Raw genomic sequence first — 14,787 nt, forward strand, 5'->3', positions numbered from 1 at the left:
TTGAACAACTTTATGCATTTCTTATTCAATTGTTAGACTGGCATAATTTAACTATGTATCACAGCAAAAGCTTGGACCAGTCCCAACTCCCAAATTGATAGTAAAAAGTAGATATAACACTATTCATATTATTTTTAGATCTTTTTCGTTTTGGAAGATCTATGGGAGAAATTACAGTAACTTGGCTATTAATTAGGACACTAAACAATGTACTGAATTGTAATCTGCAGTACTATGCTTGCTGCTAAAGTCTATTCCTTGTTCATCAATTAGTGCATAGTCACTAGTAAAACGGATCCTCAGAGAGGCCAGGGAAGTTCAAGAACATTTCATTTTCACATTCTAGCATGGCTTCAACAAATGATGACGATGATGATGATGAACCCTTTGTAGGTAACGAGGCATCAAAATCCTTCATCGATGACATGTTGTTTGGCCCATCTTGAGCTCCCGAACACACTAGCTTTTCTTTTGTGGTTAATGTATCTTCTTGATCTTTGAAATTTGATGGAAGAAACGCATCATCAATAAGATAGTCACACCAGCTGACTTGATTTTCGGTTAAAGATTGAGATCCAGATGATGATGACGACGATGATAATGGCGAAGAAGAGCAGTCAATTATGGGGTTGGAATTGGAGAAAATTGCCTTTTGGGAATTATAATTTGAGGACTCTGTTACAAATTTTATGGCTTCAAACTCGGAAAGCAGATCAACAGAAGCCTGATTGTTGTTAAAGAAACGTTCTTCTGAAGTTTCAGTTTTTGGTAGCTTAATCGTTGTCACACAATGGCTGTTGAAGTTTTGAAAATTTTCTAAAGAATGTTGAAGTTGTTCTGGTCTAGACATAAATGCACCCTTTAGCTCTCTGTTAAGAGACACGAAACGAGTTCTGGCTTTCGGAAAGCCACCGATGTTTCCATAGTCAGTGAGAATTTGGGAGAAGGGCTTGTGAGTGACTGGATCGATCCCCATTGCAGAGAGCTTCTTTTTCAGCTTAGTGTTCCATAAGTTCTTCACATCGTTGTCTGTTCTCCCAGCAAGTTGTTGTGCTATTATGGACCACCTGCAACATTTGAAGTGTCAAACTGTAGGTTTGTTTGAACAGATATTTGGTGAGAGCATGGCCAAAGGCAAGCACTTCTATTCAAATTAGTAATTGCTCGTTTATAGAATCAGTTTCAGTACTTAATATTTATCGGCTACTTTTAATCAGCTAACAAACTCGAAGTATCTGGAGCGTACACATGAACTGTGGCTTAACTTGTTTATTGTTACTTGTTAGAGATCAATTAATTTTAGTACAATGAGGAGCAAATACAATAATTTGATCAAATGGGATTGACACACACCTGCTTCCTATAGTGGCATGAAGCTTAATGATGAGTTCCTCTTCTTGGGTTGTAAAGCTGTCCTGCTTAAGATCAGGTTTCAGACGATTGTTCCACCTATGCTTCTGATTCCTCCCACATCTCCCGTTTCCTGTTAAAAATTGCACTCATTTACATATATCTTGAAATATAGTAGCTGGCAAATTGTTAAGGAATGAACCTTAAGCCTAACTCAAAGTTAACTCATGAGTTGGCAATTGCCCCAAAACCAAATGAAAAGACATAATCATATCGCTCAACCAATGTAGGACAATGTAGCATGTTTCGCACATCTAGATCAAGACAACTGAAGCGTGGATAACATAACATTCGACCCAACTTTGGGAAACGCAAGTGCATGTATGGGTTTGACTTTGATAACATGTTAAAAATTGGACTTTGGAGATAATTCAAAAGCTAAATCATGATGTGTGGATTGTCCAAGACTATATAAGGAGACAACAACTCATTCCCTCAACCAATTTGGGATAATCTAACACAGATGAACTTTTTTATGAATTTCATGAATAGAATTGTCCATCGAGTTACGAACTGTGCGCCATTGACTTTCGGGAATTTTTCTACTATAAGAAAAATCAGGAGTAATAGTTATTGTCTGTACCTGATTTCTTGGACATGGTTGCCCAATTACTAATTCCATGCTTGGAGACAAATGTAGATGTGTTTGCATCCTCTTCCATCCAATTACATCTTTTATTAAGTACCTTATCATTGCAACACGGAGGCCTCCCCATCTAATTTTCTCTATAAACTTTATGTTCTAGTACTGAAAAAAAGGGGCAGATAGATGAAGGTAACAACAAATGAAAGAATTCAATATTGATGAAGAGATAAGATAAAATTAATCCCAACTTTTGAACCTTCTTATGGACTTATGGATGCAACCCTAAAAGAAGGCAAGAAAAGCATGAGAACACTTTCCATTTAACTATTTTGCTTGAGGGAATGTATTTTCTGTCAAACAGTTTTTAGATGAGCTATTAAAGAAGGTAAACATATTTTAAGTTTCAAAGAGCGTTTGAAACAGGTTCGAATTGGGTGAAATAATTTGGTTAACCATAGAGTTATTATTTTGCAAATAAACTATATTCTACAAAACAAACGCACTTCAAGATCACGAGAAAGTAATATTAGTTTCATAGAGATCACAAGTTTGAGAACTATTATAAACAAATACAACTGTATTCAACTAACTGATTTGATTTCTGTTCAAGAATCCACAGCTTTGGCATGATAAATAACTACTCTAATACACTGGAAATTAGTTTGATATCCACTAATAACCTAGACTTAGGAGCAAAATTAGAGAGGAGAGTCGGAATATCTCCATTCTCCAAGGATTTCGAAATTTTGCTACGAAGTTCAAGATTTAATATATATGTATCAAAAGTAATCTTTGATCTATATACACTGAAATAAAATAAAAAATATATAAAGAGTGTTCAACTGACCACCCTTCACTCTATGTGGCTACGCTACTGAATATAAGAGCAAAAATAAACTATTAATTTCAATTGAAGTTCTAGTTTTTTTATTTGCAGGAATTTTTTAATACCGCTAAATTCATTACATGGAGAGTTGAGTAATTTTAGAACTTTAGGATGGGTTGAAGCTCTAGCTTCATTTTCGAGATCTCAAAAATTGTTTGAGTGTTGACACAAAGAATACAAAAAATGGAAAATCCAATGGCAGGGACAGTTTGATGACAATCCCTGTGTGATAGGGAGATCGTGGGAAGAAAAAGAAAAGCATGACTCCTGTTTGGAGGAGAGTATATGGAATCCGCGAATTTTGTAGCACAAGAAAAAAAAAAGTTGAACCAACTAGCATAAAAAAAAAAATATATTAGTAGGTTTCATTTCGTGCGTGAAGGGGTAAAGTCCCTAATCTCTGCAATGCAGAGAGGTTCCTTCCATTTCTGATTTGATGGTTGTCAATTGTCATAAGAGGAACAGTTGCTTATGTACCACAAGTTTCATGGATTTTTAATGCAACAGTAAGTAACCCTGTTTAAACGGAATTCGGAACCAAAATGACTCAATAAAAAATTAAGTGAACCAAAATACCCCAATAAAAAAAAAGTTACAAAATTACCTTTAGCGCAGTAAAATACTGCGCTAAAGCAGTTTACGGAGACGGAGTCATTAACTGCTTTAGCGCAATATTTTACTGCGCTAAATATTTTTTTTTTTTTTTGTATAGCGCAGTATTTTACTGCGCTATAGCTAGCACTAAAAAAAAAAAAAATTTGGTAAACTTTTTTTTTTAACACACTTAGTGTTTTTTTCATACTTTGACTAACGATTAGTCGTGTGTCAAGACTCGAAACGTCAATATTTTATATAGAACTTCGATATTTTTTTCGTACAATAATGTAGGCTCGATACATCAAGGATACGTAGACGTTCGGATCGGCATTTTAGGGTTGAAAAGGTGCCGTAAGTTTTGTTTGAAAAAACTTAGTGTTTTTTTCATACTTTGACCAACGATTAGTCATGTGTGAAGACTCCGAAACGTCAATATTTTATATAGAACCTGATATTTTTTTCTGCGTATAATAATGTAGGCCCAATACATCAAGGATACGTAGATGTTCGGATAGTCATTTTAGGGGTTGAAAAGGTGCCCGAAGTAAGTTTTGTTCGAAAAAACTTAGTGTTTTTTCCATACTTTGACCAACGATTAGTCGTGTGTCAAGACTCCGAAACGTCAATGTTTTATATAGAACCTGATATTTTTTCTGCGTACAATAATGTAGGCTCAATACATCAAGGATACGTAAACGTTCGGATAGTCATTTTAGGAGTTGAAAAGGTACCCGAAGTAAGTTTTGTTTGGAAGTAAGTTTTGTTTGGAAACTTTAGGGTGTTTTATTTTTTAAGATTTTAATTTAAGCGTGTTATTTTTTAATCAAGACATAACTTTATTTTGAATATAAATATAATTCTAAAAAATATAAGCAGAAAAATTAGTTGTAAAGTGGTCAAACTTTGGATGGTCATAACTTTGTGCTCGGACGACCGTTTTACCCGTTTTTTTTTTTTTTGAACTTGCGTATTTTTTGGAGATCTATGCGGACAAACGGCCGCAAGGCGGTTTGGCCGAGCCAATTTTTAAAAAAATACCTTTTATTCCATTCAATTTCAATTTTCCCCCAAATTGGCCTGAAATTTTCAGTTTTATTTACTTATAAGATGATGATACGCAATAGATTTCAACGTAAAAATCCCGGGGTAATGTAGCTGTGAATGTCAATTTCACTTGCGGTTTCAATTTTTGAAAATAAAGTGACTAATTTTCTCGACATATAAAGTTGACTAAAATAACCTTACGGTCAAACAAAACTTACTTCGGCACCTTTTCAACCCCTAAAATGACGATCCGAATGTCTACGTATCCTTGATGTATTGAGCCTACATTATTGTACGCAGAAAAAATATCAGGTTCTATATAAAATATTGACGTTTCGGAGTCTTGACACACGACTAATCGTTGGTCAAAGTATGAAAAAACGCACTAAGTGTTGAAAAAAACACTAGGTGTTGCAAAAAAAAAAAAGTTTACCAATTTTTTTTTAGTGCTAGCTATAACGCAATAAAATACTGCGCTATGCAAAAAAAAATTCTTTAGCGCAGTATAAAGCAATTAATGGCTCCGTCTCCGTGAACTGCTTTAGCGCAGTATTTCTTGCGCTAAAGGTAGTTTTGTAACTTTTTTTTTTGTTGGGTATTTTGGTTCACTTAATTTTTTATTGAGTCATTGTGGTTTCGGATTCCGTTTAAACAGGGTTACTTACTGTTGCATTAAAAATCCATGAAACTTGTGGTACATAAGCAACTGTTCCTCTTATGACAATTGACAACCATCAAATCAGAAATGGAAGGAACCTCTCTGCATTGCAGAGATTAGGGACTTTACCCATTCACGCACGAAATTCGTGCGTGAAAGGCCCAATTTGCACTTTTGCAATTTACTCCTTTCACGCACAAATTTAGTGCGTGAAACCTACTAATGTTTTTTTTTTTTTTTGTACTAGTTTGATTCAACTTTTTTTTTTTATGCTACAAAAGTCGCGGATTCAGAGTATATGTGGACTACCATATGAGTTCCAATTGTGAGTGGAGATCAAAGGTGTCTCACGTCAAAAGAATACTAAACTGACTTTTCCATTTGAAAAAAAAAAAAACTTTTGTTGCACCATTATTTTAATAGTTGAGCTAGTGACATTTCTATTTCAAAATAAAAAAATAAAATGATTACATTATTTCTAAGGATTGAATAATCATATAATCAATAAGAGAGAATTGCTCAAATAGTAAGCACAATTCACCTTCGATTCTAAAGTTGCGGATTTAAGTCACCAAGGGAGCAAAATGGGGAAGCTCCTAGGAAGGAGTAAAAAGATAAATCCTATAAGCAAGCAATTCTAGAAAACAATTATCTTTATAGTTAGGAATTAGAAGGAAACAACATATCCTATGATTTAAATCACGTATCAGTAGAGTTGGAAGTTTTCGGATTGTCCTATAGTTAGGAATTAGAAAGAAACAACATATGCAATGATTTAATTCATGAATCAGTAGAGTATTGTGAGTTGAAAGATTCTAATGCCTGTCAAATAGTATAACATAAATAATTAAAATAGGAGGAAAGAAATAGTCCAACTCAGGAACGTAATATAACTAGGACAGTCCCTCTTACCCAACTAGACATAGCCAAGAAAATAAAACCGCGTTGTCAACAACCACGGCCAGAAGAGCCCAGACTCTAATGACTAATCAATATTTGAATTCTTCAAATACAATACAATCATACAATTGAGGCAATAGGACAGGTCAAAATTAAGAGAAACTCATGCCAAATGCCAACTCTCAACAACAAAATTAAGAAAATAATCCTAATTCAATATGTCAACATACCCATAGGCCAATTTTTACGGGAAAAAAAACACTTTTAAAATTCAAAACTGATCCAAAGGGGTGAGTTATAATATGTTCATGTAATCATTATAATTAGAATCTTATTATATATGGACCATGTCTCGTAATATTCTTTATGAAGAAGGAATAATAGAACATGTGGCGCAGAGCTTATGCAAAAATCTTTCCAGATAACACTCTCTCAAGGGACATGTATTCCCCCCGGCCACCCCATAAAATATTGCAAAATCGTTGTAAGCTGTTAATTTATCATTTCTACAACATAGAATAAGTGTTTATTTCCCAAGAAATTAATGCTTCCATTATATTTTTTATCTTCTGTTGGTGTAAATAGAAAGAAGGGTGATTTCCGCAGATATCTTTTTTAAGGCCCTGTTTTAGATATTGTCTCTATTTTATAAGTTTGTTCAAATATAGTCTTTGGAAAATTACTTTTTTAAGCAATATTAAATTTTTGTCTAATGTTTGTTCATGTATTGCTCAATCCTACAGACAAAAATATCAGACTGCCGTCTAATGTTTAGAATAACTTACAAAATTTTAGTCCGTAATCTCATATTTTCTCATAAGATTTTCCGTTTGCTCTAATGAGATCTTTAAAACGTGGTCTATATAAGGTCTATAAATTGCAAGTTATAAATAAAAAGAGAGCTATTTACAAATAGTTATCCCAAAAAAAGGACAGTCAGCTAAACTTTCACAAAAAGAAGTATAAGAAACGGTAGATGCGGCTTAACATATATTTTTTTAGTGATACCTGACTATGCACATTGAACCTTCAATTTACTAAAGTAACTGAATTATCAACATTTAATTATCTACATGTAGCATTAAGTTTGTATTGTTATTTTATTTGAAGCTAATAAAGTTCTAAAAATACTCAAAAGGTAACATATTTCTTATACAAAAGGACCAAAACATATTATTGTTAATTAAATATTACATGTGCTTAATCAGATATAACAAGAATTAAATTTCATAATAATTGAGGGACCTAAAGTGCTATTATCACTTACTTAAAAAATGACAAATACAACCCAAACGATTTGTTAACAATGATAAGTTTTGTGTCAAAACTCTCTCTGCCAACGCCGCCAACCAACCAAATGCCACCTAAGTGACTGACTCAGTCATCGTCCAAATAAACTGCGGACTTTACTATAACAGATCCCTTGTTTCATTCATTTGCAACAAAAAGAACAACTTTCATTTCTTGTCCACTTTTACAACTTTAGTTCCCTAGTGCAACATCCAACTAAGCCTAAAAACATTTCGGTCATTAACATTAGTGAATTAGGTGTTACAAACTCTCATTTCTTTCTCTTGGAGTCCCATCACAAATATCACCACTAACTTATTAACCATCACCAATGAAATGTATGAGTAATTTCAGTTTGCTTTCAATGATTTGAATAACTTGCTTACTATACTCGCTAACTATGTCTTTTTTCCTGGAAATATTGCTTCAGAAAGATATTCTATTTGGACACATTTTTTGTGATAGCAAATCAGTGAAGATATACAAATTATCACTCCAAAGAATTTAAAGCAAAAATAGACTCACTCTCATTCACCTTCAAGTAGCATTGGAAGTTATTATACATCATGCATTGTTAGTCTCGTTAAAAAATATCTTAAATTTTAATATACTTGGAAGCTCTTTCTAACTAAAGTGTGTTAAAGAATAAAAATTGAACACATTCAGTTTAAAATTGTGCCATGATTAACAACAAATGACTAGCGTATATAATTGTATACTATGGTCATTAAATTATACTTAGTATATATAACTATATAGTACATAATGTGAACGCCTCCAGGCAGAGGCGAATCTAGGATATCTGTAAACATGGATTCATCACTAAAAAAAAATAAAAAAAAGGAAAAAATGTATTAAGTGCGGATTGATCCCTTGTCCTCTAGGTAAACAACAACCTTCAACTAAGTGCACTATTTACCCTTCTTGTAGCATGTGTTCTAACGGTTAATATTATACTAATTTTAAAAAATATATACATAAAATACCTGATTTTACATAGAGATCATGTGTTCATGTGACTCAAAATCACTACATAAAATCGCCCCTGCCTCATGAACACTCTAATTAATTAGATAGGAAAATATTCATTAAAACGCGCTCGCTTTTAAGCTATAACAACCTGTAGATATCTACCTTATGTTTTTTTTGCAAGTTAGGTTTGCCTCGTATTTTCCGCTCCTTTTGGCATCTTTCTTTGCGTTTTAGATGGTTCTTGATTAGGTGCCGTTTGGCCATAAATATCAACAATAAATTCATTTTTTTTTAGAATTTTTGAAGTTGGAGTTGGAGTTGTGTTTGGCCATAGTTTTTGAAATTATAGTTTTTGGTGAAATGTAATTGTAAAAAAATGAAAAAAGTGAAAATTTTTTGAAAAACAAGTTTTTCTTGTTTTTGGTATTCCGAAATACAACTTCAAGTTGTATTCTGAATATTTATGACCAAAGGCCCAAAAGTAAAAAAAGTGAAAAAAAAATCGGAAAAAAGTGAATAATTTTTATGGCCAAACACTACTAGGTCTTGCATTCTTTTAAGGATTTGCAACAAGTACAACTAAAAAGGCCCCTTGATGAGTGGTCCTAGTTTGATTGGTACTTAAATTTCCAACTGCTATAAATATTTTTGTCTTAACAAAAACGAGGTCACTTTCTTTGTGTGAGTTTAATTATAAGGAAACTAGTTTAAAAAGACTGCATGGAAAGTAAATCTAGCTACTCATTAGTCTATATCCTTTCAAGAAAATATTTCCAACAAAAACATCTAATTGACAACTTGACTTTGACTAACAAATCTGTCAAGATAATTATAATCTTACTAATTAAGTTTTGCAAATTCAAATAGACAAACTAAATGTAATCCTAGGAATTTTCTAGATCTTGAGATAAATTTGACAACAGTATTAAACCTGTAAATACAAGTTTTCAAAACCTGAATATAATTAAAATCAATATTTTAAAAGGCGAGGACGTAAAGCGGGGCATTTTACGTCTGCCTCAGTGAGGCGTAAGCCCCGAGGCACGGGGCGTAAGCCCGTATGGGGTTTTAATTTTTAGTATTTTATAAAATGATATAATTATAATAAATACTTTTAAATAGGTGAAATAGCGTAAAAATATAAAAAAGATATATATATATATATATATATATATATATATATATATATATATATATATATGAGCTCCACCCCAAAAAAAAAAAAAACTAATTAGAACAATCTATTATACGCTACTTACAAGTACAAGTGATCGTCGTTACTTTTTTGAGATAGTAGAAGACAAAATAAATAATTGAAAAAAGAGCATATATTAGGCATTCTAAAGAATAAAAAAAGGTCTTGACTTTTAATTTAATGTTTCAGCTTCCTTTTTAAAATATTTGAGTAATTACATGTTGACTTTTGAGAATTTGGCATTATCTAAGGACTTATTTAACAAATTTTATTTTTTTTGAAGAAGTTTTTCTCGCTTGCCCCCAACACGCTCCAAAAAAAAACTCGCCCCAAACACCCGGCCGTACGCGTCGAATTGCTGGGGGTACGCCTTTTGGGACTTTCGCCCCGACCCATCACCTCGGGGAATTTTTGGCACGCCCCGCCCCAGGGCTCGCCCCGAAAATCCCTTTTAAAACACTGATTAAAATATTGAATGAAAGTAATTCGAAGGTATTGTGCACATTCAGAAACATAGAGGGTCCAATAATAAATACACAAGACTTTTAGGGGCGTTATATGAAAGTAACTGGCAAACAATTTCCAAGGTATTTTCACTTCTCTTCCTCTCTTTTACCTTTTCAGAATATTAATTAAACATATTTACTAGTATCTGATAAAAATATTCTTTGGGGTCCCTTTCAAACCAGAAACTTTTCTAATTTGAATTGAAAAGGTGGTATAGTTTAATTTATAGTATATAATAAATTACTTTTGTTCCATGAAGGTCACCGACCTCAATAGCCTGTGTTCTTCTTTCATCCTCTCTATTTATCAAGTTACTTAGTTATATTAATAATCATGGTATGATCTTAAGTTTATTACTCCCTTCTTACCAAACGCGTTTCTGATCATATTTTCTTGAACTATTATTAATTCTCTCTACTGCTTTCCCTCTTTCTTTGGCGAGCTGTTTCTTTCTGAAACTTTAGAAGAAACCCAAACCCATCTCAATTTTCTATTTATTTATGATAATTAGCCATTAAAAGAGGGCTTGACATTTTTTTTTTTTTCTTTAAGACATGAAGAGGGCAAAATTTGATATGGTCATGTCACTGAGCCGTCAGAGATCGGTCCAAGTTTTGATTTTTATAGGTCTTGTTTATGTAATAATGGTGGGTTTAGAAGTACCTTTTGTTTTCAAAACTGGGTTTAGTTTAGTTTCTCAAGAGGGTTTTGCTAACCGTCATTTAAATTCCAAAACTTTTGTTCTTGAAAGTGAAGAATATGTTGAAGAAAAAAAGGCCCCAAATCGCCCCCTTGATGTGCCACTTAGGGTTTCAAATCAATCCAGGCCTGAAAGAAAAATCAGGGAAATCCACACTTTATTGTCAAATTTAGTTTTTGATGGGAATTCTGTGAATATGAATAGTACTGATGGGTTTTCAGGGATTTTGAAATCATCAAAAGAGGCATTTGAGTTAGGGAAAAAGTTCTGGGAAGAACTTGAATTGCATAAACAAGAAGTGGTTCTTGTTGATAATAATAATAATAATAATAATAACAAGAAAGAAGAATGCCCACATTCGATTTCGATTTCCGGGTTAGAATTCCAGGAAAAAGGGAGAATGATGGTGTTACCATGTGGGCTTACTTTAGGGTCTCACATTACAGTTGTGGGGAAACCAAGAAGGGCACATCAGGAGCATGACCCGAAGATATCTTTGTTGAAAGGTGGTCAATTCTTGATGGTTTCACAGTTTATGATGGAGTTACAGGGGCTTAAGACTGTTGATGGAGAGGACCCACCAAGGATTCTCCATTTGAATCCGCGGTTAAGAGGCGATTGGAGTGGAAAGCCCGTGATCGAACACAATACTTGTTATAGGATGCAATGGGGGACGGCACAAAGGTGTGATGGCTGGAGGTCCAAAGATACTGAGGAGACTGGTGAGTCAATGAATTTGGTTTAAATTGAGTAATTGAACTTAAAATTTTGTTCATTGATGTACTAATTTAAGTTAAAAATCTGTACTTTGGGGTGTATGTGGGGGGGAGGAGGGGAATAGGAGCTAATGGTGATGCATTTATTAAAAGCTTGACTATTGATTTTAAAGTATTGAAGGGAAAAGATTAACTGAGAATGCATTGTGAGTTATATTATCTGTTGTATTGTGAAGTAGATTAATGTATAGGGCTTTTTTGCAGTTGATAGACAGGTTAAGTGTGAGAAGTGGATTAGAGATAATGACGACAATCATTCTGAGCAATCAAAGTCATCATGGTGGTTAAACCGGCTTATTACAGGGCGCACAAAGAAGATGTCTATTGATTGGCCATTCCCATTTGCAGAGGATAAGTTATTTGTGCTAACGCTTAGTGCTGGCTTTGAGGGTTATCATATAAATGTTGATGGGAGGCATGTGACCTCATTTCCATATCGAACTGTGAGTAACAAATTATTACATTCCTGTTCATACTGGATTATTGAATTGGACTGTTCTCAAGGTTCTTTCTTGGTGCTGTTAGGGATTTGCCCTTGAGGATGCCACTGGTTTGTACTTGAACGGTGACATTGATGTTGATTCGGTGTTTGCTGCCTCCTTGCCAGCAACACATCCCAATTTTGCACCTCAGAGACATCTTGATATGTCAAGCAGATGGAAGGCACCCCCTCTCCTTGATCAGCCTGTCGATATGTTCATTGGTATTCTTTCTGCTGGTAATCATTTTGCTGAGCGAATGGCTATAAGGAGGTCTTGGATGCAGCATCAGCTAATCAAATCTTCAAATGTTGTGGCTCGATTCTTTGTTGCATTGGTAGGTTGACATATTGGTGGTAGCATATGGACCTATTGGAAATATCTTTTGCTATTAATATTGGTGTTGGTGCTGTTAAGTTGTTGACTTTATCTTGAAATGGATTTTGACAGCATGCAAGAAAGGAGGTAAATGTCGAGCTAAAGAAAGAAGCAGAATTTTTTGGTGACATTGTAATTGTTCCTTATATGGATCACTATGACCTCGTGGTTCTGAAAACAGTTGCCATATGTGAATATGGGGTACGTTACTGGAGTTGCCCTTGAATATTCCATTAGTTCTGTACCCAAAAGTTTATCTCATTTATATGTTTGGTTGTTTTGCAGGTCCGTGTAGTATCTGCCAAAAATATCATGAAGTGCGATGATGATACCTTTGTGAGAATAGATGCAGTTATCAAGGAAGTAAACAAAGTGCCTGAAAATAGGAGCTTGTATATTGGAAATATCAATTACCACCATAAACCCCTACGTAGTGGTAAATGGGCAGTGACATATGAGGTAACAGTTTGGATCTTCTTGTGCGTTTTTTCCTCAAAGTAAAGTCTTTACCTTGTATTAGAAGATCCAAATGCTGCTGGATAGTTTTAGCCTTGACTCCTAATGCCGTTATATCAGTGCATTGTTTCTTACGCTTCTTTTTTTAATGAGAACTACACAATAGCCACATGATAGTGAATGATCAAAATGCTTGAGTTAGGTGAGTTATCTCAATAGAAATAATGGAGGGTATTTGGGTGAAGGATGACTAGTTTCACGACAAATACATTAACCAAATCGGTTGTCTTCTTGGAGTAGTTTCTGGATGTTGTCTGGTTTTAGCCTTCTCCATCCAAATTTATCTCAATAATACTCTTAGGTTTAATTTTTGTGGCCTTCTTGAGTTCTACGAAATCTGAGTATCTCATTTTGTCGCCCTTGTGTCTCAGGAATGGCCAGAAGAAGATTATCCGGCTTATGCAAATGGACCTGGCTATGTAGTTTCATCAGACATTGCTAACTTCATCGTCTCAGAGTTTGATAGACATAACTTAAAGGTACACACATAATTTCTTGCTTCCCTTCTGTCGGTGTCAGTTTTAATGAAATATCTAAGGAAGCTCCCTGACTTGCAGTTGTTCAAGATGGAGGACGTGAGCATGGGAATGTGGGTTGAGAAATTCAATAGCTCAAGACCTGTGCAATATGTACACAGCTTGAAGTTCTCCCAATCTGGATGTGTAAATGATTATTATTCAGCTCATTACCAGTCACCTAGGCAGATGATCTGCTTGTGGAACAAACTGCAACAGCTAGGGCGACCCGAGTGCTGCAACATGAGATGACAACTAGATACAAAGAGAAGGGTGACTGAGAATTGATCAAGGAAAGAGTCTAAACAAGTTTTGCAGTTTAGAAACCAGTATCTGTAAACTTTCTGGAAAACTCGGTTTTAGATATGATATGGGCTGCTTAGGGGCCCTTGAAATTCTTTTAAATGTCATCTTTACCTTCTCTCTTTTTGAGTTTTTTCTTCCAATTCTTTTATACATGTTCAAGATTATTTGTGGATGTATAGAAGCAGGGACATACATGTGCAGAGAGAACAAATCCATACTTTTATATCTATCCTACATAGCAGACAATCTGAGATTGAGATTCAATGCAAGTTTCTTCAATTTTGCTTGAAGTTCCTACCATTTCTCCTAAGATTCTATTTCCGTGACTTTTGGGTTGTCATTTTGGTATATGGTTGACCTATTCAATGTACAAAAGGATGTTAGTGGCCATCAAATTATAATGCTAAAGGCAAGGGCGGTTGTTGTGGGAATGTGGGGCAATTGATGCTTGTTATGTGGTGACCATGGTTGATTTTGAAACATGAAAAGGACTATTTGAAGTGACAAAAAAACATAGACGTTGAGGTCAATGGCTATTGGCTATTCATTCCATTTCAAAAGGAGAATGACAGTTGCACCAATTAAAAAAAAAAATTGTATGTTGTAGTAGTGTATAAAATTGGTGGACCGCAATAGAATTGGAATAGTATGGGGGCTACCATCGAAGTCCAAAATCCCCACGCCCCTTTGTGGGGCTAAAGTTGTTTTTTCTTTCTTTCTTCTAAATTGGCGTTCAAATTTTAATGTTTCCCAATCTTCTATCTTATTATTAGCTGTGAATCTGTGATGATAGCATAGTCCAAGACGAATGATTTTGAAAATGAGCTTACAAGCATGTTAGGAGAAATCAAGATTGCACGAAAAGCATGTTTTGAATGTTTGACGAATTTTTCTAAGTGGTTAAGCATAGACTTCATATTTAATTCTCTTAATGCAAGTAATTTACTTAAATGGGATTTGGAATAGAAAAACAAGATGGCATGGAAAGTAGATATTTCATTTCTCTGTTCAAACGTGTACTGAGCAAACCATATGTACGAAATACCATAGCCAAACATCGCATTAATAACAT

General features: G+C 34.3%; 2 protein-coding genes across 2 annotated transcripts; one reads left to right on the forward strand and one right to left on the reverse strand.

The window, feature by feature from the left end:
* On the reverse strand, window positions 1-3,134 carry LOC132058176 (transcription factor MYB35-like). The gene is made up of 4 exons (XM_059450728.1): window positions 2,963-3,134; window positions 1,994-2,158; window positions 1,354-1,483; window positions 1-1,067 (listed from the first exon to the last, which is right to left on the reverse strand). Exons 2-4 carry the CDS (start codon window positions 2,124-2,126, stop codon window positions 284-286), a joined length of 1,047 nt encoding a protein of 348 aa, XP_059306711.1. The 5' UTR covers window positions 2,127-2,158; window positions 2,963-3,134; the 3' UTR covers window positions 1-283.
* Window positions 3,135-10,216: 7,082 nt separating this feature from the next.
* LOC132055881 (hydroxyproline O-galactosyltransferase GALT6-like) lies at window positions 10,217-14,015 on the forward strand. Its single transcript, XM_059447892.1, has 7 exons — window positions 10,217-11,467; window positions 11,726-11,964; window positions 12,047-12,337; window positions 12,451-12,579; window positions 12,664-12,837; window positions 13,266-13,373; window positions 13,452-14,015. Exons 1-7 carry the CDS (start codon window positions 10,600-10,602, stop codon window positions 13,659-13,661), a joined length of 2,019 nt encoding a protein of 672 aa, XP_059303875.1. The 5' UTR covers window positions 10,217-10,599; the 3' UTR covers window positions 13,662-14,015.
* The last annotated feature ends 772 nt before the right edge of the window (window positions 14,016-14,787 follow it).

This window comes from Lycium ferocissimum, chromosome 5 (genome assembly GCF_029784015.1).
Source record: "Lycium ferocissimum isolate CSIRO_LF1 chromosome 5, AGI_CSIRO_Lferr_CH_V1, whole genome shotgun sequence".
Lineage (NCBI taxonomy): Eukaryota > Viridiplantae > Streptophyta > Magnoliopsida > Solanales > Solanaceae > Lycium > Lycium ferocissimum.

What these genes read in the sequence shown, in the direction of transcription:
- LOC132058176 (XM_059450728.1), bottom strand. Translation starts at nt 2,126, where the DNA reads ATGGGGAGGCCTCCGTGTTGCAATGATAAGGTACTTAATAAAAGATGT. An exon ending in AACCATGTCCAAGAAATCAG is followed by an intron (nt 1,484 to 1,993) that starts GTACAGACAATA and finishes AATTTTTAACAG; the next exon opens with GAAACGGGAGATGTGGGAGG. An exon ending in CATGCCACTATAGGAAGCAG is followed by an intron (nt 1,068 to 1,353) that starts GTGTGTGTCAAT and finishes CAAATGTTGCAG; the next exon opens with GTGGTCCATAATAGCACAAC.
- LOC132055881 (XM_059447892.1), top strand. Translation starts at nt 10,600, where the DNA reads ATGAAGAGGGCAAAATTTGATATGGTCATGTCACTGAGCCGTCAGAGA. An exon ending in CCTCATTTCCATATCGAACT is followed by an intron (nt 11,965 to 12,046) that starts GTGAGTAACAAA and finishes TGGTGCTGTTAG; the next exon opens with GGATTTGCCCTTGAGGATGC. An exon ending in CTCGATTCTTTGTTGCATTG is followed by an intron (nt 12,338 to 12,450) that starts GTAGGTTGACAT and finishes GGATTTTGACAG; the next exon opens with CATGCAAGAAAGGAGGTAAA.